The sequence below is a fragment of the Mastigoproctus giganteus genome, chromosome 4, assembly GCF_048544385.1.
Source record: "Mastigoproctus giganteus isolate SK-2022 chromosome 4, ASM4854438v1, whole genome shotgun sequence".
Classification (NCBI taxonomy): Eukaryota; Metazoa; Arthropoda; class Arachnida; order Uropygi; family Thelyphonidae; genus Mastigoproctus; species Mastigoproctus giganteus.
Window position 1 is genome coordinate 8,598,567 of NC_143578.1, and position 27,624 is coordinate 8,626,190.

The following is a 27,624-nucleotide window of genomic DNA, read 5'->3' on the forward strand; positions in this document are numbered from 1 at the left end:
ACTATTGATGCTTGTGACCAAGAAATAAGGGGAACTTAGTTATTAGTAAGTTATATAAGAAGAAAAGTATCATTCCTTTCTTTTAATAAGCTAATTTATTTATTTAGAAACAGTAAAAATAAATAACTGTGAAAATTAAGACTTTAATATTCCCTAATAAACAACTTATATATATATATCAAGGAAATGCCATCTGAAATCATTTAAAACAGCTCTAGTCACTCACTTAACACCTGGGACCTTTTGACCTTGCAAAAAACTAATTCTCCTTGGAGTCATAATACATACACCAGCATACTACACCAGAAAATTACTACACATGGGAAACAGCAACCCCAGAGCAACGTATCAACTCTGTGGTACTACACTGACAGTGATAGAGAATGAAAGGGACTTGGGGGTGGTTGTGCAGGCAGATATGAAGTTCTCTGAGCAGTGCAGAAGGGCTGCAAGAGTAGCTCATGTAGTATTGTCAATGATATACAGGAATTTTTCCAGCAGGGATAAGGAGGTGATTATTCCATTGTATAAGGCGATGGTCAGGCCACACCTAGAGTACTGTATACAGGTCTGGAGGCCTCATTTCAAGAAGGATGTAGAGCTGCTGGAACGAGTACAGAGAAGGGCAACAAGATTAGTGAATGGAACAAAGGGGTGCTCTTACGAAGAAAGGCTTAAGTTTTGCAAATTACAGTGTCTGGAGACTAGGCACCAGCGAGGTGATCTGATAGAGGTGTATAAAGCCTTGAATGGTTTAAGCATGCTCAATGCTGATGGGATTCTTCCTCTAGCTCAGAAAAATCACCTGAGAGGGCATAAATTCAAATTGAGGAAAGACAGATGTAGGATAGACGTGCGGAAATTTGCCTTTAGCCAGCGGGTGGTTGGTTGGTGGAACAGACTTCCATCCCTTGTGGTGGAGGTTGATAGCCTAAATAAGTTTAAGGCTCAGCTGGACAGGTATTTTGAACGAACAGAGGGGTGAAGTGGAAGTGGGTTTTTTTTTTTTTTTTTGGCTGATGCTGCATAAGCTTGCTTTCTTGCATCAAATGCCTCTACTAATGCTAATGCTAATGCTAAATACAATTACACAAAAATAAAAAAAATCAAGTTGAAGTATATTTAAAATTGTGGAAAGCTTAATACTTACTTTTCATTATTGTTTTAATAAAATATATGGAATTATTAAAATTTTATTATTATTATTTTAATAAAATATAGTAATTAAATACTTTATTAGAGCATATTCCTTATATGGAATATCTAAGGAATATGTTTAAAAATTACTTGTGCTAAAGAAGCTAACAGATCTTGTGGCCACATTGAAGGAGTAAGAGCTGAAAATGGACCCCCAGGTGCAGGCGAATAACCTTGCCCGCTAGAAGGAGAGCCAAATAAGTTTGCCCTAATGCTAACAGACTCGGTTACATCAGAGGGGTAGGGTTCGTCTTCATCTTCTGATAATGTTTCCGCTAGGATAATAAAAACAAAAACTTACTTCAAATTCATAAAATCATTTTTAAATGTTTTATATATGTATTAAATAATATATGTATTATATATTAAGTACAAGAACATTAACTGCCATGATAGACAATTTTATCTTAGACCTTTTGGTTTGACAGGCCTAGGGATCTGCCTGCCATTTCACATGCTGTTTATGGTGCCTCCGTAGCGGCAGTGTGTAGCACACGCTTCTTGATTAGACCGGGGTTCAAGCCAGTGCCCACCAAATATGGAGAATGCACAAAGGTCAGGGAATGACCACCGCATATCCCTCGGGCAATATGGCTTTAGTTGCTAATGCTCCTAAAAACTAAATAACAAACAACAACAAACATGCTGTTTATTCATTTCAGCTTGGCAAGACAATGGATATTTTTTACTATACATTGTATCAGAGTAGGATTTAAACTCGTTGTGGCCCTAAGCTATAACATGTATGAGGACCTTTTTTCTTACTGTTCACATGTGACAATACAGTATTTTAAAAAAGGATTTCTTGAGAAAGAGCAAGGTCCCTTGTAATGTGAGACCCTAAGCTGTAGCTTGTTTAGCTTATATGTAAATCCGGCCCTGCATTGTATTACATATGGACATTTCAAGTATGTGATCTAGAGAACATGTATGTGATTTTACCACACAGTTATATGAAACCCAGGGGTTCCCATCTGGTGAGTATGGGCTTGGCACACCCAGGGTCCTGAGCTGAATATCATCATTCTTCTCTTTCTTGGTGATTCCCCTCTATTTTTGACACACTCTCTCTCTCTCTCTCTCTCTCTCTCTCTCTCTCTCTCTCTCTCTCTCTCTCTCTCTCTCTCTCTCAGGGTAACTAGGGAATACAGTACTCCAGGCCACACCTAGAGTACTGTATACAGGTCTGGAGGCCTCATTTCAAGAAGGATGTAGAGCTGCTGGAATGAGTACAGAGAAGGGCAACAAGATTAGTGAATGGAACAAAGGGATGCTCTTACGAAGAAAGGCTTAAGTTTTGCAAATTACAGTGTCTGGAGACTAGGCACCAGCGAGGTGATCTGATAGAGGTGTATAAAGCCTTGAATGGTTTGAGCATGCTCAATGCTGATGGGATTCTTCCTCTCGCTCAGAATAATCACCTGAGAGGGCATAAATTCAAATTGAGGAAAGACAGATGTAGGATAGACGTGCGGAAATTTGTCTTTAGCCAGCGGGTGGTTGGTTGGTTGTTGTTGTTGTATTTGGGTTTTCTGGCACAAGGGCCTCTTGGGCCATATTGTGCCTGTTCGATATTTGCTTATCACAAATTTCTCATGTTATTGTGATCATAGGCTATTATAGAGATTTATCTGTTTCAAATAAGTAAACAGTTCTTCCAAATTTGCATCATTGCCAAGAATCTGCAATAAGGTTATCGGTTCCTTCAAATGGGATAGGGAGGTAAATGTTGATTTTCTGGTAGTTGAAAGTTGGGGACATTCAATGAGAATATGATATATTGTCAACTGCGACTGGCACAACAAACACTGAGGAGGGTTCTCTCCCATAAGCAAATACAGATGAGTTGGATGTGAGTGTCCGATGCGGAGCCTTGCTAGAATTACTTCTTGTCGCCTGCTTTTCCTGATAATAGATGTCCACAGTTTTGGCTCTTTTTTTATCTGCAACAGTTTATTATTTATTTGAGCTTTCCAGAGGTCAGACCATTGCTTCCTACATGATGTTTCAATGATGGATTTGTAGTCGGTGTAGGGCACTGTTTGTTGAATGGAAGTGTTTGAGTCAGGGTGTTTAGCGGCGGCGTCCGCTTGTTCATTACCTGGAATGCCTGCATGACCAGGTATCCAGCAGAAGGTAACCTTCTGGTTGGCTTTTTTACAGTAAAATAACTTGGACCGTATCTCTTTAAGAATCGGATGAGAGGGCGACATGGTAGTTTGAATGGCAGTGATTGGGCTTAAGGAGTCTGTGTATATCAGGGATTGCTTTATACAGCTGTTGTGTATTCTATCTAGAGCTAGTTTAATTGCAAATAATTCTACAGTATAGATAGTACATTCCGTAGGAAGAGACACAGCAACTGAGAAGGCAGAAGAAACTGCTGCAGCACCAACGGCTGCGTCTGTTTTGGAGCCATCAGTATAGATAGGTACTTTATCTGAGTTTTCCAACAAATGAGTTTTATGGAGCTGTTGATAGTTTATATTTGCCAGAGAGGATTTTCCCCATTTTGAAAAGAAATTGTCGCAGAGAGGTGAGAGTTCAGTCCAGGGAGTTTCAGGAGTAGCAATGTCTTGGAATATGTTGTGAAATTTAAGATCCCAACTGATCGTGAGTTCTTGCAGTCGAATCCCTGAGGGGCGGTTTTCATTAGGCTTATTGTGATATAATTCAACATATTGAGGATCAAACAGGTACTGCCAGCTAGGGTGGAATGACATGCTTTTAATTTTTGCTGCATAATTATACAATAAGGATTTTCTCCTGAGATGCAAAGGGGGTTCATTTGCCTCAATATACAGGCTGTGGACCGGAGATGTTCTGAAGGCTCCCACAGCTGTCCTAAGAGCACTATGCTGTATAGTGTTCAGACGTAATAGTGAACTTTTCCTAGCGGAGTCATAGACAGGTGATCCATAATCTAATTGTGATCTTATTAAAGCTCTATACAGATGAAGGAGAGAGCTTCTGTCAGCACCCCAGGACTTAGCAGAGACTGCTCTCAGGATGTTCAGTTTTTTAAGACATGTAGTTCGAAGGAAAGCAATATGGGAAGCAAAATTAAGTTTGTTATCTAAATATAACCCCAACAGACGGAAATTGTTAGTGACAGGAATCAGGTTGTTTTTTAAAAATATTTCTGGATCCGGGTGAAGTTTGCGTTTTTTACAAAAATGAATTGCACTAGATTTCTTTTCTGATAGGGAATAGCCATTCCGCAATGCCCATGATTCAATTTTAGCGATGGAAATTTGAAGTTGTCTTTCAATGGTGTTCATGGATTGGGATTGACAAGAAACAACGAGGTCATCAGCGAACATATACGATTCTACTGTATTAGGTACATCCTGTGTCACGTTTGTAATTCTTATTGAAAATAACGTCGGACTAAGAATGGACCCCTGAGGAACACCCTCCTCTTGTTCAAATGATTTAGATAAATTGTTCATGTATCTAACCTGAAATGTTCTGTGGCATAGGAAGTTTTGTATAAAGTGGGGTAAATGACCTCTCAAGCCAAAAGAATGAAGATCTTGAAGTACACCGTATCGCCAGGTGTTATCAAAGGCTTTCTCAATATCAAGATTGATCATGACCAGATGTTGTCCCCTTATGAAGGCATTTCGGATGTTTGCTTCTGCTTTTATCATTACATCTAACGTGGACCGGTTCTTTCGAAACCCGTACTGATTGTTATTTTGCAAGTTGTTAGTTTCCAGGAACCACGTTAGCCGCCTGTGAACCATTTTTTCCAAGACTTTGCCTAAGCAGCTGGTCAGTGAAATCGGCCTGTAATTATGTGGAAAGCTGCAATCCTTTCCTGGCTTTGGAAAGGCTAGTATAATTGAGTGACGCCAGGAGTTTGGGTAAGTATTTTCTAGAAATATTCGATTGTAATATTTTAACAATGCCCTTTTTGTTCTGTTGTTTAGTTGGCTTATCATGACGTAGTAGATCCCATCTGGACCAGCAGCACTACTGGAAGTTTTATTGAGCGCCCCTAAAAGTTCTGTTAATGTAAATGGCTGGTTGTACGGGTGTGAAACTCTAGTGGAGAAATTGATCTTATGCTGCTCTGATGATTTTTTAATTTTCTGAAAGATTGGGTTGTAGGTGGATACGCCTGATATACTAGCAAATGATTCGGCTAAGGCATTTGCAATTTCTGCCAGAGAGGACAACTCCTTTCCTTTCCAGTTTAATATTGAGGCCGGGGACTGGACATATTTGCCATCAATTGTTTGTATTTTCTTCCAGATGAGTCTGATATCTGTGTCCTTGTTTATACTAGAGGAATAAACAAGGACACAGATATCAGACGATATCTGTGTCCTTGTAGCACTAGAGGAATGTATATACTAGAGGAAAAGCTAATCCATGCTTCTCTTTTTGCTTTCCTTCTTATTTGGCGGAACTTAGCTTTCATTCTTTTAAAACTAATTAGGTTACTGGTTGTGGGGAATTTGCGGAACAAATTCCAAGCCCTATTTTTTTCCTGTTTAGCATATGTACAATCCGGATTCCACCAGTAATTATTGTGTTTGCGTTTCCCAGGCAAGGACTTTGGTATTGTAGAGTTGGCAGCTTGTAATATTTGATTAGTTATATGTTGTGTGACATAATCTATGGGTTGAAGTTGAATTATTTCATCATCTAACTGAACATTTGAAGCATATTCATTCCAGTGTGCCCTACGAAATTTCCATTTGGAGCGACCCAGCAAAGGGGAGTTTACCCGTGTTTGCAGCTTGCAGAGAATTGGTAGATGATCACTATTTAGTGGATTTTCAAGAACAGACCACTCCGTATTAGTACATATGGAGGGAGAGCAGATTGAAAGGTCTATTGCACTCATGGATCCTGTAGAAAAATGTATATAGGTAGGCTCTCCAGTATTCAAAAGGGTAAGTTGGCACACATCGAGTAGATTTTCTATTTGTTTACCTCTTTTGTCGATTGTTGGAGATCCCCACAGCGAGTGATGAGCATTGAAGTCTCCGAGTAAATAGAAAGGAGGTGGTAGCTGGTCTATTAGATTTTCTAGATTTTCTGAGGAGATTGAGGAATTTGGGGGAATATATATAGATGCTATTGTAATAGTCATGCCAATTTCTGCGTGCATTGCCACTACCTCAAAAGGAGTCTGAAGAGCAACAGGTTTAGATGGAATATTATTTCTAACAAGAACTGCCACGCCTCCACGGATAGGAGTCGATACTCCTATCTCTTCTGAACATGGTATAATTTTTAATGGTAGAACACACTTGTGGATTTAAATAGGTTTCTTGTAGGGATATACATGCTGGTTCATAGCGGTTTACGAGATCACGCAAGTCACCTTTTGCATTACGAAAGCCTCTACAATTCCACTGAAGAATTCTTTCCATTATGCGTTCTTGTTAGTTGTTTTTGCTTCTGACAGTTTTTTGGTTGTAGCTTGTTTATACCTCTCTATTTTTACTTTGTCTTTCTTAGGATAGAAAGGACGTGTCGTGTCCATCTCATCAGTTGCGTGGAGTTCTAAAATTCCATCATCTGAATTTTTCTCCTGATCAATATCCATTTCTGTTGAAATCCGTGGATGCACCATTGGGGTTTCTGTAGCTTTTGGTTTCATTGTTGACGCATCGGCTGGAATGGAGATTGGAGTATTGCTGGCTTGTTCAGTTGTTTGTTGTGAAGGACACTGTTTGGGAGAAGTGAGTATGGATCGTGCCCAATTCGCGATAGATGTATTAGGAGGAACTGTAACGTCCGTTTGGATACTAACTGATTGCACCTGTTTGGCAGCTGTGGCATACGTATGCTTTGGCTCCATTTTGATTATTTCTCTTCTCGCCTCTGAATAAGTGACTTTGTTTTCCACTTTATATTTCTGTATTTTTTTCCCTTGCTTCCATAGTTCGCATATTTTTGAGAAAGCTGGGTGATTACCTTTACAATTTGGGCAATTAGGAGTGGTAGCATTGCAATTGGATTGGTTGTGGTCTTTCGATCCGCAGTTAGGACATATTGCCTCACCTCTACATGCAGTCTGAGAGTGTCCATATTTTTGGCACTTATAGCACCTGATTGGGTTTGGGATGTAGGGTCGGACACGGCAATGGAGATAGCCTGCTTTGACAGATGTTGGTAAGATGGGAGAGCTAAAAGTGAGGATTATGCTCCTTGTTGGAATGAGAGTACCATCTTTACGAGTCATGATTCTCCTGGCTTGGATGACTCTTTGTTCTCGTAGCTCTTTGACTATCTCCTCCTCTGATACGGTTAATAAGTCCCATTCTGCAATTACTCCCTTGGAGGAATTTAAGGTGGCATGGGGAGTGACTTTTATTGGATGTCCGCCAAAAGTTGTCAGATTTAATAACTTTGCAGAATGCTGGGATTTCATGGTCTCTACCAGAAGATCCCCAGACTGGAGTCGCCTTACTGATTTTGGTGAACCTGCGACAGCCTCTAAGCATTTTTGCACAAGGAATGGGGACAATTTACTCAAAGGCTGGTCTGATGTAGAGTGCAGTATGAGAAATGCTGGTATCTCCTCTTGAGGATTTGTTTTCAACCTCTTGGGTTGGGAGAAGTCATCATCGGTGTGTTTTGTCGCTAGTTTTGAGCTCGGAGGCTCTAAAGGTGGGAACGTATTGTTATCCATCTTTGCTCCTTTCAAGCCCCGGGAGAGTGGATTTCTTCTCCCAGGTTACCGGCCCCGCCACGGGGAGGCAGGAGCAGTGCCGCTAGAGTGACCAAGCGGTATAAAAGTTAGTATATTAGTTTAAATGGAAAAAAGAAAGGTGATTTGCCTTTCTGAAACTTAGTTACAGATCGTAAGTCTAAGTTTACTAGTATTTAATGAAAACGTAAGAAAACTTTTTTAACTGAACAAAAACTGCAGCTTCGAGAAAAACGCTCTAGAAATCACTGAGAATCGCTTGATCACTATAACGCTTGGCACCCGGGGCCGGTTGGTTGGTGGAACAGACTTCCATCCCTTGTCGTGGAAGTTGATAGCCTAAATAAGTTTAAGGCTCAGCTGGACAGGTATTTTGAACGAACAGAGGGGTGAAGTGGAAGTGGTTTTTTTTTTTTTTTTGGCTGATGCTGCATAAGCTTGCTTTCTTGCATCAAATGCCTCTACTAATGCTAATGCTAATTTTTTTTTGGCTGGTGCAGCATAAGCCTCAGGCTTCCTTGTACCATATAGCTAATAATAATAAAAAACTATTTAACAGATAATTAGGCTCACTTACTAACCAAAAAAATGACTATGGAGTATTCAATGATAAAATATAATAAAAATAATAAAAATAATAAACTAATAAATAACAATATGCAGACAACTAATAAAATGTTCATTAATACTAGGCACATTTCTTTATTCTTCTTTATTTTTTATTCTTTTATTATTTTTTATCATTAAAAACTCCAAAGCCATTTTTAAAATTTAAATGACCATAACTCCATGACTGCTCACAATTGGACATATTTATATGAATGTTCTTGCATTACTTTAAAGTCCTGAATCAATCGTGAAAATAAAACCCTACATAATAAAGCGAAATATTTCAAACTGAAAATTTAAAAATGAACAATATAACAGAAATTTTTTAAAATTTATTAAAGTTTATATGAATACAACCATAATTTGATTATTATGGTTGTATTCATATAAACTTTTAAATAATAGCAGTGTTACCCCAGTCACATATTACTACTTTTTTTTTCCATTTATATAAGGACAGGCAAAACAAACTACCCATTTTAAAAATAAAATTACTACTGTGCAAATTAGAAAAGACTATTATTATAGTTTAATAATATACATCAAAGCAGTTATGTTGCACTCCTCAGTGTTTGAAAATAATGTCCCTTAAATGGCCACCACCATTGCAAACACAATTCTCTATAGAATTGTGTTTGCAATAGTGCAATGGATCATATTGAATTGCAGTGGTTACGATATAGTGTGAAAACGTTATTTCAGGAAGAATGTGGATCTGTTGGAATGGGTATGGAATGGGTATTGTATTCTCACAGCTTCCATTGCTCTGTGTAATTTTCTGGTGGAATTCTTTCAATTTCAACATGAATGCTTTGTTTCAATTGATCAAGTGTCTGTGGATAGTTTACATCAACTTTGAATTTTAAGAAACCCCAAAAAAAGAAATCACAAACAGATAAGGCTGGTAATCGTGGTGGCCAATTTATGTTATCAAAATGAGACATGATTCGGTTTAAAAACGCTTATAGAAAGTCTTGCTGTATGGGCCATAGCATCATCCTGTTGACCCCCTTTCTTGGTGAATATCCTCTCTTACAAATTCTTGCAGCATGTTTACAAATAGGGCTGAAGTTACTGTGATGGCTGAACCATTAGCATTTTCATAAAAATATGGCCCAATGATGTTGAAATCAGATACCCCACACAAAAAGGTAACTTTTTGGCTGTGAAGTGGTTGTTCATGAAGGTAAAATGAATTTTTGGCTGGCCAATATCTTAAATTTTGGTTATCTACATATCAATTTAAATGAAAGTTGGCTTCACCACTCCTGATTAAATGAGTGATTAAGTCTGGATCATCATTAATCTTCTGTAGACAGATTGGAGGTAAGTTACTGCTATGGATAGGGGGTGATACAGTGGCAGAACCAGAGGACAGTTGTAAATCGGCACTGCTCTTCTTAGACTAATGTTATTAGCAGAGTCCCTCAGGGTTCAGTACTGAACCCATTGTTGATTTTGAATTTATTAACAATATTGATGAAGGCACAGCAGGCTTAATATCTAAGTTTGCACATCATACAAAAGTAAGCAGGTGGTTAATGACAATAATCGGGGTATACTACTGCAACAAGATCTAGAAAAATTTAGCCAGATGGGCTGAAAAGTGGAAACTGAAGTTTAACATCAATTGACAAATACTGCATATAGGTAGCAGTAATCCCAGAAAAAACATACCATTTAGGTAGTACAACAACACTGAAGGTGGTGGAGAACAAAAGAACATCTAGAGTTAACTGTACAGTTTGACACGACATACTCTGAGCAGTACAGAAAGGTTGCTAGGCAAGCTCATGGGAGCTCTGTCAATAATATACAAGTATTTTTCCAGCAGTGACAGAGATGATTAGACCTTTCCTAACCAGTGAATAGTAGCAGTGGCATGTGATGCAAGAAAGCAAGTGTATGAGCTTATGCAGCATCAGCCAAAAAAAAAAAAAAAAAAAATCATCACACCATTCCCTCCAAATGCCTGTCCAGTTCCTCCTTAAATTTATTTAACCTATCAACATCCACAACGGCAGATGGAAGTTTGTTCCAGCAATTAACCACCCGCTGGCTAAAGGGAAATTTCTGCACATCTATTCTACATCTGTCTTTTCTTAATTTGAATTTATGCCCCCTTAGATTCGTAATCTGAACAAGTGAAAGGATCCCATCAGAATTCAGCGTGCTCAACCCATTCAAGGTCTTATACACCTCAATCAGATCACCGCGCAAGTGCCTAGTCTCCGGCCACTGCAATTTGCAGAACTTAAGCCTCTCTTGGTAAGAGGATCCCTTCATTCCCATCACCAATCTTGTTGCCCTTCTCTGTATACGCTCAAGCAAATCTACATCCTTCCTAAAATGAGGCCTCCAGACCTGTACGCAGTACTCAAGGTGTGGCTTGACCATTGCTTTATACAGAGGGACAATCACCTCCTTTTCCCTGCTAGCAAAATTCCTATATATCATTGACAAAACCCCATGACCTGCCCTGACAGCATGTCTGCATTGCTCAGAAAACTTCATATCTGACTGCACAATTACTTCCAATTCTTTTTCATTTTCTACCACCAAAAGTGTAGTACCACACAGTTGGTACATTTCTCTGGGGTTACTTCTACCCATATGCAGTACTTTGCATTTGTCAAGGTTAAACTTCAGTTGCCATTTCTTAGCCCATCTGCCCAAATTATCTAGATCCTGTTGCAGTAGCACACTGCCATTACTGTCATTAACAACCCTGCCAAACTTTGTATCATCATATTGAATTGCAGTGGTTATGATATAGTGTGAAAACGTTATTTCAGGAAGAATGTGGATCTGTTGGAATGGGTATGGAAAAGAGCAACAAGATTAGTCAAGGACACAAAAAGGTACTCTTATCCTTTCTGGCCCTTGAGCAACTTCAATTCTGAAAACTAACACTTGAAAACTAGACACATGTGAAGAGATCTGATTAAAGTGTTTAAAGCTTTAAATGGATTGAGTAAAATAAATGCTAATGATATCTTTACTCTCTCAAACAACACACATGTGAGGATATAAACTTAAACTGAAAAAGGATGGATATTTATTCAAAAATTTGCTTTCAGAGAGAGAATGACTAGTTGTTGGAACAAACTTCCATCCAGTGTTGATGAAGCAGGTAGTTTAAATAAATTTAAGGAAGAATTAGGGAAATTATTAGAGATGGATGGATAGATAAAGTGGTCAGATTTTTTTTTTTTTTTTTGATTGATACTGCATAAGCTTGCACCATTTACCACTACTAATACTAATTTGCTTGTAAAGATTGGGAGGTCATAATACTATATAAGACAATGATGAAATTGCACTTGGGGTACTGTATCCAAGTATGAAGACAACCTAAAAAAAGATAGCATACTTCTTGAAAAGGTCAAAAGATGGGCGATTTGCTGGGTGAAATTGGCAAAAGAGTGCCCATATAAGGAAAGACTTCAAATATGCAGGTTACAGAGCTTGTTAACTAACCATCTTAGAGAGGATCTCATTGAGGTCTATAAAGCTCTGAGAGGAGGTAGTAAAATGAAGTTGGAGTGAAATTTTTACAATTATAAATGATGCCAGAACTAGGGGACAATTTAAATTATGGAGAGAATGGTACAGATTATACTGCGAGAAATTTTCCTTTATCCAATTTCTGAATTGTAAATCAGTGGAATAATTACCTCCACTGTTAGTTTTAGGCTGACAGGTTGGAAAAATTCAAAAGTCAGTTGGAATGTAGCTGCATTCAACAGTAGCTGCATAGAATGCATAAAAATGCATTTTTACCATATTTATGATTTTCTATTCAATTTTTTTATTTTATTTTGCAGCAACATCCTAGTGCATCCTTGCACCATATGGCAAATAGTAGTATCAGGTATTCAAAATATATATGTGCAAACCATTCTGATATGTATTCTAGGGACCTAAATATTAAGCAGGAAGTAATACAATTACAAGTAGCCAAATATACTGATGACAGAATGGTCAAAACTGATAACATGTACAGGCTATAAATCATGCTACACATAGCCCTACCAGAAATAAAGATTTCTAATTTTTTGACCATTGCATACATGTGAGATATTAAATTACATTGCATAAAAGAGCCACACCTAAAAAGACACTGAGCCACTAGAAATAGTAGTAGTAGTAGGGGCATGTGATGCAAAAAAGCAAGTGTATGAGCTTATGCAGCATCAGCCAAAAAAAAAAAAAAAATCATACCATTACCTCCAAAAGCCTGTCCAATTCCTCCTTAAATTTATTTAACCACTTCTTAGCCCATCTGCCCAAATTATCTAGATCCTGTTGCAGTAGCACACTGCCATTACTGTCATTAACAACCCTGCCAACCTTTGTATCATCTGCAAACTTCGACACTAAGCCTGATATACCTTCGTCAATATCATTGATAAATATACAAAACAACAGTGGACCCAACAACGAAACCTGTGGGACTCCACTAATAACATTAGTCCACAAAGACAGAGAGGATTGAAAAACGGAGATTCCAAGTTACCAAGTCTCTGACATGGAATATCGGACGGACATGTGCACAAGTACCACCTTTGAGGCGAAAGGAATCATACAGCAAATGATTTGGACATCTGAGATGAGCAGTAGTTGAATCAACTGATAACTGAGATTCTGTCACAAAAAGTACATGGGGGTTTGGCATACTGCAAGTGGAAATGGACATTGTTGAGATGCTGTATGAAGTAATGAAATTTTTGGATATGGCATACATATGGTAAGAATATACCCAGATCCTTGACATAGCGTGGCCTCGACAATGCCCCCCACATACGCACTACTCGGACTCCCTCCGATCACTGTCTGGCAGAGTAGCGGTAACAAGGTTATACACTAGCTGATATATCAGCTAGTGTATAACCTAGAGAGTTATCAATAGGTTCAGTCCGGTGTACTGACTAGCGGCAGGTCTGTGAACATGGTTTTAGAGCTGTACCCTTGAAATGTAAGGAAGATTTGATCTTGCCATGATGTTCATCATAACCTCAAAAGTCATCAATCGTACTGCATGATGAAAGAGATGGGGAAGGGTTGACAGGAAGTTAGCTCTGGAGACTAAATATGGGTCTCTGCTGGAACTTCAGCAGTTCCCAATACTGCAGTTATGTGAAGACCAAAATGGCAGCCATATTGAACAGATGGTTTTTTTTTTTTTTTTTTGTTTTTAAGTTTATGTATGCCCTTTCTTTTGCGCTAGTTTTAATTAAAATATATATTTAAGATAGTGTTGTTATTTACAGTAAAACATGTTTCCTTATGGGCAATCCTGTGTCACAGTATAGTGTCCTGACTGGTGCAATAAAAATAATACTAAGTGAAGAATCCCAAAAATGTTTTTATTTTTATTCAAGGTAATCACCCCCTTATTGAATGCACTTATTATACCATTCTAAAAATTTTTGAAAAGATCGGTGAAAGCATTCAAAGATATGATGTTGATTTCTGTCAGTACATATTTCTTAATGTCCTCAACATCCTGAAGAGAAAGTCTGGTAATGTGGATGGTTGATCAGTACAATGACATGTTTGGTTGGAAATGTCTTCACAAAAAGGGCATAATAGGCAGGGGCATTGTTGTGTATCAAGAACTACTTGCCTTGTGGCCTTGGCCTCACCTGGGAAATCCACTTGAATAATCTTTGAAGCATCTGTATGAATAATGCAACATTGACTCTATCCCCTTCAAGTGAAAATTCCTTATGAATCACACCTTTTTCATCAAAAAACATGATCAGCAACATTTTGATTCTGGACTTCTGTAAGCAAAACGTTTTGGGCCTTGGTATTGATTTTGAAGTCAACTACATGCTCTGGCGCTTTGTCTCTAGGTTGTTCCAAAACACCCAACTCTTATCTCCAGTGTCATCAGTTTAAGAAATTAGGATTGTCTTCACAAGCGTAGATATAGTCTTTTGAATCATTCTCTTCATTGCTTGTGCTCATCTGTGAAGCACGAATATTGCACAGGTCTTCCTTTTCCCTAAATCTGCATGCAGAATTTGACAAATTGAGTCCTTATCCATAGTCCTTATCCTTATCACTCATCAATCATCATTCTGAGGGTAAAACAACAATCTCTTGCCACAATTTCCTGATGTTTCGCAACTCTTTCCTTATTTCAAGAGGTTGACAATATGCCCATTTCTTGGCTGATCGTGAACCTTCTCATGTCAGTCTTTGTACTGCTTATTCCTTTCAATCACACACACACACACACACACACACACACTGGCACAGCTCAAGATTTCATATGTTTCTTTTGTAGATATTACTAGTTTAAAGCAAAATTTGATATTTTGCACATCACTTCATTGCAAAATTGTGACACAGAATGTTAATGCTGCTAAATGAAACTTTTTGTTAGTTGAGGCTGTCAGTCTACTCTCTCTGCCACCATCTTTGGATTAAGCTTGAATTACAACATACCACTCCTTGGTATATTTTCAACCTCCTTGTGATTGCAACAGCACCAGTCTAGGAACTTTATTTCCACGCTTTGTATATATATATATTGCTTGTTACATTATTTTCTATTTCATATAATCACCTCTAATTAGCCATTTGTGAAATACACAGTTTTACATACAAAAATATGAAATTCATTAAATGGACTTCAGCTGACTGTTTGTGAAAACTGCTTTCCTTATATAAAGAGCTGAAATTAATTATTGCTTGTGCAGATTTATAGGTAGATTTATTTAAGAAGCTTCAGTTTTATTATTTTCAGTAAGCAAACATTATTTATGTAATACTGGCAAGTAAAAGTGGAAAAATTTAAATGTTTAAAACACATACTATTTGACACTTGTGTGCCTTAATTTCCTCCACATGATCATTCTCAGAAAAGGTGGTTACAGGTTTGGGGGCACAGCCTGACCTAATTCACCCTGGGGCCTCACATCTGGTGAGTATGGGCTTGGCACACCCAGGGTCCTGAGCTGGATATCATCATTCTTCTCTTTCTTGGTGATTCCCTTCTACTTTTGACTCTCTCTCTCTCTCTCTCTCTCTCTCAGGGTAACTCGGGAACTTTTTTTTTTTTTTCATGGTGCAGCATAAGCCTCAGGCTTCCTTGCACCATATGGCTATTAATAATAATAATAATAATAATAATAGACCAGCACCCATTGATTACCACCCTCTGTCTTCTCCCACTCAACCATCCTTTTATCCATTGTAGCAACTTACCCTTAATACAATTCTGTTCCAATTTGTACAATAATCTTCCATGCGCAACAGTGTCAAAAACTTTCCTGAAATCCAAATATATGATTATCAAAATTATTTTTTGCATCCAGTTCCTTTGTAACCACATCATAATATCCAATCAAATTTGTCAGACAAGACTTTCCCTTAACAAACCCATGCTATATCTGAATTATTGCTGTAGTCTTGTCTAGATGATCCTGCAATGCATCTTTAACAAGTGACTCCATTATTTTACCCAGAACAGAAGTTAAACTAACTGGTCTGTAATTACTCGTGTCACCCTTCGATCCCCCTTTGTGAATTGGGGATACATTTGCACATCTCCAGTCCGTGGGGACATCTCCTGAGTCCAAGGATGCTCTCATAATTATGGCTAAGGGTTTGCTTAGTTGCTTTGCCGCCTCCTTTAATATAACTGGATAGATCCCATCTACCCAAGGTGCCTTTGTTATGTTTAACTTCAACAATTTCTCCTCCACTTTGCTCTCAGTTATTACAAAATCATTAAGCACCCTGCTACAATTTGATAACCTTCTGCTATTTTCAAACCTTAATAACTCCTCATGTGTGAATGTAGATGCAAAATACTCATTCAGTTTGTTTGCTATCTGAGCAGGATCATCAACAGTCGAACCACCATCGATATCAAGTGGACCAATCAGATTCATCCCCTTCCTTTTAGAGTTTATATAAGTAAAGAAATCCTTGCTGTTTTTCTTAACATCCTTTGCCAAAGATTTCTCATAATCTGCCTTCACCTGCCTCACCTCCTTTGTGACCTGATTAGAGACTAGCTTATATCTGCCATAGGCTTCTGAGTCGCTTGATAATTTATATGCATTCCATGCATTTTTTTTCTCTGTCACAAGTCTCATTAGTTCATTTGATAACCATTTAGGCCTAACTCTTGAACGATATTTCTTAATAGGTATGAAACTTTTTGTAGCTTCCACAATTAATTCCTTGAATGCTTCCCACTTAGAATTTACTGTTGGTAACATCATCAGTTGATCCCACTGTACAGAATTTAAAAACTGTCTGAGACCACTGTACTCACCTTTACGGAAGCAAAAACCCTTTCCTTTACCCCTGATGGTATTATATCTTTAAGTAAATCCCACATCAGTACACCGTGATCACTGCCACCTAGTGGTTCCTTTATCTGCACATCCTTAATACACGAATGATCACTGCTGATAACCAGATCAAGAGTATTACCCTCTCTGGTTGCCTCTTGAACATGCTGCTGCAGAAAACAATCATCCAATAAATCCACAAAAGTCTTACTAGTGTGTGAATGACCAACCCACAAGTTCCAGTCAATATCTGGGAAGTTAAAATCCCCCATTATAAGACATTCTGATTTTCTAGCCCACTCTATTTCTCTATACAATTGTTCATTGTATTCATTTGAGTCATTAGGCCTATAACACACTCCTACTCCTATTTTTGGTTTCGCAGTGCTTATGTCACACCAAACTGACTCAACAGTGCACTGTTCATCTATATCAACCGGATGCACTTCTTTTGATTTTATGTTTTTCTTAATTAACAGCATGACACCTCCTCCCTTCCTATCCTGTCTATCCTTTCTGTACACATTGTACTCCCCAAATTCCAATTCTGCATTCCTAATATCAGTGTGACACCACGTCTCTGATATCCCAACAATATCTGCCTTTGATGTCTTGACCAACACTTCAAATGCATTTACTATACTTCTAGCATTGGTATGCATGCAAGCATACATGCACCTATTCCTAGTTATCCTGACACATCCCATATACTGCCATCAGTCCCTGAAACCCCCAGCACCCCTCACTCCAGGTCGCTACTTATTCTAATAGAAGTTGTGCAAGAATCCTTCACCTCTGCCTGCAGCTACTTTTAATCTTTTAGTTTGTGATTCCCACCCCCCTCCAAGCTAGCAGTTTTCTGACCTACCTAACACTGATAGCAAGGTGTCTTGATAGTATCAGCAAATATTCTTGCACCCTTTCTATTTAAGTGTATCCCATCCCTGTAGAAGCAGTCTCTCCTGTTAACAAGCACAGACCACGCTGAAAAAAAAATTCTACCCCTTGAGCCTTGCACATTCCCTCCAGGGCCGAATTGACTGACAAGGATCATCATGCACTCCCTCCTATCATGTCTGATAGGAGGGAGTACCCCTCCTATCAAATGTTGATACCCCCCCCCCCCCGCCCTTTTTGAGATGTCCACTTTTCAAGATAATTATGATGTTTTATTAAACCCCATTTTTATGTTTCCTTTATCATATTCTGGATGGAGAACTATTTGAGAGTTTTGAAATATACAGTGAACCAAATAAAATAAAGCTGCTTTGAACACAGACAAACAACACATTTGGTGAGACTGGCAAATAGGTAAATCAGTTGTTGATAGTTTTTGGACATATCAGCAACTTAGGCCATATTACACCACTATTTTTTATATCAGTATAACTGTGTGGGTTCACAGGCTAATCTTTAGGCTGTGTGGGCTGAAAATCCTGGAATAACTCACATAGGAATCCTATTCCCTCCTTCTGCCTGAGATTGGCTAACTACACCCCAGGTCATTAGAAATTTTTCGAGTTTATGATGTAATGCTATCCCAAACCTCTCCAAATGAATGATGTGACAAAGCCACTGGAATATCACAAGTGATAGAACTATTTCTTTTTAAATTCTACCACTATAAAATAAACAAAAATTGAAAAAAACAAAAAACTTCTCATTCTATCTGTTAGGCATTATAAAACATATACTAAGAAAAATGTAACGTACTGCATATGGGATGCAGTAACCCCAGAGTAACATATCGTGTGGTACTACACTGACAGTGGTTGAGAGTGAAAAGGACCTGGGGGTAATTGTGCAGGCAGATATGAAGTTTTCTGAGCAGTGCAGACAGTCTGCAAGAGTAGCTTATGGTGTTTTGTCAATGATATACAGGAATTTTTCTAGCAGGGATAAGGAGGTGATTATTCCCTTGTGTAAGGCAATGGTCAGGCCACACCTTGAGTACTGTATACAGGTCTGGAGGCCTCATTTATTTTCATGCTATGAAATCTCATCCTTCTACAATACTATAATAAAGTCCAGATATGATTTGTGGGCTATCATTCTTCATTATATCATACTGCACCCTTTGTTGAATGTTGAATGAATACTTGCAAGATACAAACAGATTGTAAAACATAGCTATCAGCTAAACTGATTATACTAGTCACCAAGTTGGACATCTCAGTTGCAATGGCAACTATATTTATCAAGTATTTCTTATGAATCCTCCAGAATATAGAAACTTATACAATAATTTCTCGCTGACCAAAAGTGTTACATTCCTTATGAGTAATGCCTTTTGGCAAAATTTCTTCTGGCAAAACTAAGTCCCAATAAAAAATAAAGAATTAGGAAAAAACTGATAAATATGCTAATAAAATATACAAAAAGAAAAAAAAATTTCATTTTCCAGGTATGCAACATAAAAATAATAAAGTTGATAATACAATAATAAAAAATAATAAGAAGAATAAGGAAAAATGTTAATACAAAATAGTAACTATCCTCCAGTGTCATTTATTCATTTGATATGGTAAAACATGGTTCTTCTCATGTTTCTCAAGCCTTAAAGCATTATGAAACAGCCAAAATACATCCAGGAAAAACATAAGCATTGGTCAAAAACACAGAAATCTGCAGGCAACAATGCATCTAGCACAACACAGTTTGCAAACCACTATAGTGGTTTGCAAACTGTGTGTGTGCTGTAGCATCTTATGCCGTGTACCATTAGCAATTACTCTTTAGGTGTGTCGTGAATATAGCATATTTTAATACAAGTGCGACAAGTGATAAAATTCTGGGAACCACCACTACGGTTGAGTATAAACAAATCCCCCATTCTACAATACCAGTGAGACTCAACTGCATGATACAGGAGAGATGGGAGATATGCTGTCATGTTCTTTTGTTTAAAGAGACTTGATAGAACTACACATATAAAAATAACAGACAGATTTTTTGTATAAAAATATAAAACCACATTGCTCAAATCTATATTTTTAAACCCTCCTCAATTAAGGAGGGTATAAAAAAAAAAGAAGAAAGAAAGGAAAAGGAACCAGTTTCCTTGGGCCCAGATGATCCAAATGACCAGGTGATCCAAAGACCCAGAACACTGCTCACTGAATTAAAGAAAAAGGGGGATCTGAACATGGACTAAAAAAAAACATTTCAGGGATCCCATGAAAATTTAAATAAGTTGTTGTCAAAATATATTTCTCTTAAATGTGGGCCATTTCAAGGAGCTCAAGTCTCCATACCTGGATGCAGTATTCCAGGGGTGATCTCACAGTTACCTTATCCAGTGGTATTATGATCTCCCTATTTCTACAAGAAATGTTTGATAAGTCATCAATAGAACACCATGGGCTGTCCTTGCTGCCTGTACAATGCTTGGAGAACTTCATGTCCAACTGCATCATAACTCCCAAATTTCTTTCTTCCTCTACTGTTTTCAGTTCACCATAAGACATTCACATTTACTCACCCATTCCACTTGAACATAGAGGCTCTCATCATAATCTTCTGATCTGTAAATTACTACTCTTGTTATACCTTTGCTTCAGCTAACTCAAAGGTTCTGTACTAGTATCTGGGACAGCTTTTGTCATGCTCTGGATACTTTTAATAAGAAGCATAATCCACCTCCCTCCTAACTTCCCTACCTTTAGTAAATACATTGTACATACCATACTGAAAGTCATCATCCTCTTTTCTTGGTAGCACCACATCTCTGCTAGCCCTATTACATCAGCATTAGTTTTCCTAATCAAGAGTTCAAATTCACTCATTTTACTGACAACATTGATTGTTGTTATTTGGTTTTTAGGAGCATTAGCAACTAAGGCCATATTGCTCCGGGATATGCGGTGGTCATTCCCTGACCTTTCCGCATCCTTCGTATTTGGTGGTGACGGGCTCGAACCCCGGTCTAATCAAGAAGCGTGTGCTACACACTGCTGCTGCTGCTCCTTCCCACCTGGCTACGGAGGCGCCACTGACAACATTCTTGATGTTACTATATATATAGTGGAGACTACATGTTCTTGTATAGTTTACTACTTTAAAAAGAACAACAGAAGTTATTTACGCTTGTTTCCCTAGCAAAAAGCATTCTGCTCGTTTGAAATTACTACTTTCCAAACATCTTGCCAATATTGACTGTTATAGCAACAAAAAAGAACAATTCTTGATGTACATACATTACATTACATTTAATGATATAGTTCGAAGTACAGCTACAATATACTGTATCAGATAAATGCATATCTATATTTCCCCCCCAAATAGCAGTTCCTTGGACCCTTAAGGCCCCCTCAATGATACCAGCAAAAACCCTTGCACCACCTTTGTTCAAGTGTATCCCATCTCTACAAAATAGATTCCTTCTATAAAAGTGCAGACCACATTGATAAAAATTTTCTTCCAAAAGCCGTAAAGAGTCCCTCAAGTCTTGAGTTAATTCACAAGGCTTTCATCATATAGTTCCTCCTATCATGCATGAGCAGAATTGTTGATACAAAAAGATGTAAAAGAACAATTTAGTTAATGTATGCAGTGCATACATTTCACTAAGATGCATTATCAATTGGTAATAACTTTATATTTCATTAAGACACATTAGCAAATAGTAATAACTCATGATTTATAGCAAAAAAAGGAGCAACTTTTAGGTGCTCCTTTCATTTTTGCAAAAATTTCATCTGCCACTTTGTCCATTCATTCTTCAAACCAGCACATAGAAATAAACAATATCTGGTGCATCAGATACAATATATGTTATATGGATAGCCAATATGATATGCATGAAAAAATAAATAATAAATGCCAGATTTCTATTGGTCTGATTTTAATGCTAAAATCAAATCTTTCTAAAAAAGATTTAAATATAAAATTTAATAAAAGTCCAGCCAATGAGAGGACGGAAATTATTACATTCAAATGGACTAACAAGAAAATAATAATTGTCAAATTTTTATTGGTCCAATTTTAGTGAAATTTGGGATGGCTTCACAAAACTTTCTAAAAGGCACACACAAAATTTCATAAAAATCTTTGAATCAAGTTATTTATGTTGCATGGATGATTTATTTTTACATAAAAAGAAATAATAATTGCCAGATTTCTATTTTTCTGATTTTAATGAAATTTTGAAATGACTTCAGAAATCTTTTTAAAAAGCCAAAAATATAAAATTTCATGAAAATCTGTCCATTAGGAGTATAGTTCTACATGCAGGTGGACAGACAGATGGGGTGAAGATAACAGTACATTATGCACACATGCCAATGTGCCTAATTATTATACAATGCCTATACCTCGACTGTGGTGGATTCGTATACTAAGGTGGATTCATATACTTATCTGGGAATAAATTTTGGTTGGATAGCATCCAGGATATATATAGTCACAAACTGAGGAGCAATACCCCAATTTGTCTGAAATGTAAAATAATGAACCAACGTATACTCTCCACCATGACTTATGGAAATGAAACTTGGGCACTCACCAAAAGAATTGAAGAGAAGCTGAAAACTACACAGCGAGGAATGGAAAGAATTATATTAGGAATCAGATTGCTAGATAAGAAGAGAAACACATGGATTAGGCAGCAAACACAAGTAAAGGACATTCTTATCAAAACTAAAGAACTGAAACGGACTTGGGCAGGAAACATAGATCGAAGACAGATGGACTAAGAAAATAACAGAATGGTACTGAAGAGGAGCTGAAAGAAAACCTGGAAGACAACAATGGATATGGACAGATGAAATTCACCAGTTCATGGGTAATAAATGGATGGCCATTGCACAAAACATAAGGAACTGGAAAGTTAGCATTAGTTCAGGCATATGATGCATGAAAGAAAGCTTATAGAGCATCAGCCAAAAAAAAAAAAAAAAACTTTCCCATTTCATCCATCCGGTCACTCCAAATGTTTGTCTAGTTCAGGTTTAAATTTATTTAAGCTATCTAACTTCCACAACAACAGATGGAAGTCTGTTCAAACAAACAACTACCCGCTAGCTAATTTGGACATTAAGCCTGATATACCTTCATCAATATCTTTGATAAATACACAAAACAATAATCGGCCCAGCACCGCACCCTGGGGGACTGGACTCCACTAATAACATTAGTCCATTTATTACCACTCTCTGCCGTCTTCCACTCAACCATCCCTTTATCCATTGTATCAACTTGCCCTTAATGCCAAACTGCTCCAATTTGTACAGCAGTCTTCCATGTGCAACAGTGTCAAAAGCTTTCCTGAAATCCAAGTATATGATATCAAAATTATTTTTTGCATCTAGTTCCTTTGTGACCACATTGTAGTATCCAATCAAGTTGGTCAGGCAAGACTTCCCCTTAACAAACCCATGCTGTGTCTGAACTATTATTGCAGTCTTGTCTAGGTAATCCTGTATCACCTCCTTAACCAGTGACTCCATTATTTTCCCCGGAACAGAAGTTACTGGTCTAGACTAACAGGTCTATAATTATTTGTGTCATGTTTTGCACCCCCTTTGTGAATTGGGGATACACTTGCACATCTCCAGTCCAAGGGGACCCTCCCCTGACTCTAAGGATGCTCTCATAATTGTGGCTAAGGGTTTGCTTGCTTACTTCCCTTGTTGCCTCCTTCAATGTAAGAAGGCAGCAAGTTGCTGGGGAGGTCTTCATCCTGCAGTAGATTGAAAATGGTTGATGATGATACCTCAAATAGATTTTGGACTTTCTAAGTGATTTCTCCACTTAGAAAATTTTCTTTAAGCCAGTGGTTATCTTTTATAGGGTACATCTCTTTAAGAAATTCCCAATATCCATTTAAGAAATTATTTATTTCTCTTTCTCTGCAGAACTCCCATCGAACATCTTGTATCAGAAAAATACAATCAAGCTGCTAATGAAAGATATTACTAGAAATCTATTACAGATATCCTCCAGCTATTTGCTATCCCCATATTCAACAACAGCAAACTTTTCACATATTAATATTAGTATTAGTAATGGCCGCATGGTGCAAGAAAGCCTATGGCTTATGCTGTACCAGCCAAAAAAAAAAAAAAAACCGAATAAAACAATGATAACAAAAATAATAATAATTAATAAAAGAAAAGGAAATTAAACCTATCATCCTATGCGCTTCCCTGACCCGAAGGTACTATCCAGATGACCTTTGAATTTCCCCAAACTGTCAGCCTCTACCACCCACATAGGCAACTTATTCCAGTAATTTATAACTCGCTGGCTAAAATAAAACTTCCTGCAGTCCAATCTAAACATCTCCCCCCCATAACTTGAATTTATGTCCCCTAGTTCTAGCATCATTTATAATCTTGAAAATTTCGTCCTCATTCATTTTACTGATGCCTCTCAGAGCCTTAAACACCTCAATCAAATCTCCTCTAAGGTGTCTAGTTTCCAAACTGTGCAACCCACATATTCGAAGTCTTTCTTCATAAGGATGCCCTTTTGCCGATCTCACCAGGTGTGACCAGTCTTTGCACCCTTTCAAGAAGCTCGATATCTTTCTTTAGGTGCGGTCTCCATACTTGAACACAGTATTCCAAGTGTGGTCTAACAAAAGCCTTACATAATGGGATTATCATGTCACTATCTCTACTTGCAAAAGTTCGATAGATCATCGATAGGACACCATGGGCCTTCCTTGCAACCTGTTTACAATGCTCAGAGAATTTCATGTCTGACTGTATCGTAACACCCAAGTCCCTTTCCTCCAGTACTTGGTTTAGTTGAACTCCACCAAGTGAATAAGTTATTTTGGGATTACTGTTTCCCAGGTGTAATACCTTACATTTTGTTGGATTAAAGCATAGCTGCCATTTTTCTGACCATTCCTGAAGTCTATCTAGGTCTCTCTGAAGAAGCTCAGCTTGACAGTGATCATTAACCACTCTTAGCAATTTTAACATTATCTGCAAATTTAGACATCACGCCCTTTATCCCTTCATCAATATCGTTTATGAAAATTAAAAACAACAGTGGTCCTACTACTGATCCTTGGGGAAACCCCACTTCTTACATCAACCCAATCCGAGGAATAGCCATTTATCACAACCCTCTGCCTCCTGCCCCTGAAGCCATATCTAGGCACATTCAGACTTCTTATTACTTGCTCCATGATAGTATAACAAGTTTATCACTTGTCATTCATCTGGAGAGGTTTAGGCTTAAATTCATCAAGACAGTATAAATTCTTAATGGCATCCTCAACTGAGGCTGTAGAGGGAGTAAAGTACCCCTTTCCCCATGAGTTATCCTGTATTTTTTCCGACATAACATGTGACCTACAAACACACATACTTGTACAAATATATTATATAATAAAGATCACATATAATATGAAATGGCACACTATGACCATAACAATCAATTCAACAAGGAACCCGCAGAAAAACAATCAACTTGCTACTCTCCCCTGACTGATAAACTGAATTACTAGGAACTTCAACCTGATTTTTGTTTCCATTTAATTTTTAAAATTTTCTGATTTCTAGTATTTGATTTATTAATCATTAAATTACTGTTAACACTAAATTTTTCACTGTCAACTAACTATAAAAATATCACTGTTAACTATGCACTCATAAGGTGAACTGGTGTACATTGTTTTGCTAAAATTAATTAGATATATAATTTCTAAACTTGATTGACCAATTAAAAAAATAAATAGATTTACAATTAAGCATCTTAAGAATAACAATGCTTGGCTTAAGACTTTAATTCCTCTGAAACCTTTAATCCTGTAATTCAAGTTTAGCTATAGTTGAACACTGTTTTTCAGCAACAAATTGTATTGTTTTGCGGTAAAAAATTATGTCATCACACAAAAGTGAATCATGAAATTTTAAATTACTCAATTTATCTAAAGACTAATAATCCTAAATTTGTTCAGTCGACAACTGATATATATATACGGCAAACAGAAACTCATGACCTATTTTAAGTTTCTACTGTAAGAACACAAAACCAAATGCAATATTTATTCAAATTGTGCTTATTACAGATATTAGTACCACTCAATATTAAGGCGCCTCCGTAGCCAGGTGGGAAGGAGCAGCAGTGTGCAGCACATGCTTCTTGATTAGACTGGGGTTCGAGCCTGTGACCACCAAATATGGAGTATGCAGAAAGGTCAGGGAATGACCACCGCATATCCCCGGAGCAATATGGCCTTAGTTGCTAATGCTCCAAATAACAACAACCACCACTCAATATTCTACATAGCTTTGTTTTTTCCAGTATGTAATAGTTGGGCAACTTAGTTTCATCAAGAAAGCAAAGAATGCAGCCAGATATGTAGCTGTGTACAGGAACTTTGTTACTGGAATGAAGAAGTAATTATTCCATTGTATAAAGCAATAGTTAGGTCATCTTGAATACTGCATCCAGAAGTGAGACCTGATTTTAGCAAGGATGTGGATCTGTTGGAAAGGGTGCAAAAAAGAGCAAAAAGATTAATTTGGGGCATGAAAGGGTATTCTTACCAAGAAGCCTAATGTAGCTGAGCAGTCAGGAGTAGGAATGCAGTGGCATGCACTCTTTGAGTGAACCAGGGTTCGAGCCCGTGACTGCTAAATGTGATTACCGTTTGTATTGATTTATTGTAAACTCCACTGAACTGGTGGTCATGACAAGAACATTTTGTAAATTACAGCATATGAAAACACTTCAATCAAGTCACCATGAAAGACATTAAAATGGTTGAGGAAACTAAATCCTGGTGACATCTTTGATCTCGCTTATGACACACATACAGAAGCATAAATTTAAACCGATAAAGCACAACTGCAGAAGAGATGTCCATAAATTTGCCTTTATTATTGCAGGAAGTATTGTGGAAGTGGGTAGTCTGTATACATCTAAAGAAAAACTGCACAAATTACTAGAAAGAATGAATAAATAAAAACTGTTGTTGTTGTTTTTTTTTTTTTTTTTTTTTTGCTGAGAACTTTTATATTCCATAATACTGTAATATATATACATATTTTTTTTTTATTTATATTTTTAAATAGGTAGTGACCTTCAAATCACCCCAGTATATAAACACGCTTGATCAACATAATGGATGTTATCATTTTCCAGCAAGCATAGTCTTTCTTTCAAAAATACGCCAGCTTTAGGACAGAACCCTGTGTAATAAAATATCTTTCAGCCAAGAATAGAAGTTCATTGAGTTAAGTATATTTATTACAAATAGGTGAATGATTAAACATATATCTAAACAAGCTACAAGGCTCTAGAAGAAAAACAGCTGATCTCCCAGCAATAAAATAAAACCGCGGAACAATGTTTACCTGTGGTGTTTTTCCCGCTGTATCCTTCGGGTGATTTACCAAACACTGATCGAGCAAATTCCATCTTTAGAATAATTTAAACAAAAAACTAAACAGGTTGAATGTTGTCAGCTGACAACAGAAAAAATATCCATATACAATTAATTTTACATCAACCGGTGTTTCGACTATTCTTTCAACATCACGTAGTTCTCTTTGGTTTAGAAGGCACAAAAGTCAAAATTCTACTAAAATAAAAATACTTCATTATTAGAAAAGTTGATTAATAATTTTATTAATCAAAGAAGACAACAAAGATCCAGTTTTTCCATGGTAATTAAAGAACAAAATTGTACAACAGAGTTTCAAAAAAATGACACATTCAGGTTCCATATGCCGGATACTGACACGAATACTAGATCAGTTCTCGTACGCGTGGGGGTATTTCCTGTCTCGACAGCATTTTATTCATTATTTATTTCATTAAATAATAACACAATTTAATTTTTTTTTTTTTTTTGAAAAACAAAAA

The 27,624-nt window shown here is 37.3% G+C and overlaps 1 protein-coding gene across 1 annotated transcript in view; it reads right to left on the reverse strand.

Moving 5' to 3' along the window:
* The window catches only part of LOC150086369 (small G protein signaling modulator 3 homolog), a 157,366-nt gene extending 130,145 nt beyond the window's left edge, over positions 1 to 27,221 (reverse strand). Inside the window, exons 1-2 of the mRNA XM_090371336.1 lie at positions 27,114 to 27,221; positions 1,288 to 1,472 (exon numbers count right to left, since the gene is read on the reverse strand). Coding sequence (XP_090227462.1) covers positions 1,288 to 1,472; positions 27,114 to 27,177 — 249 coding nt within the window. The 5' untranslated portion in view covers positions 27,178 to 27,221. The remainder of the gene's footprint in view (positions 1 to 1,287; positions 1,473 to 27,113) is intronic.
* Between the last annotated feature and the right edge of the window lie 403 nt (positions 27,222 to 27,624).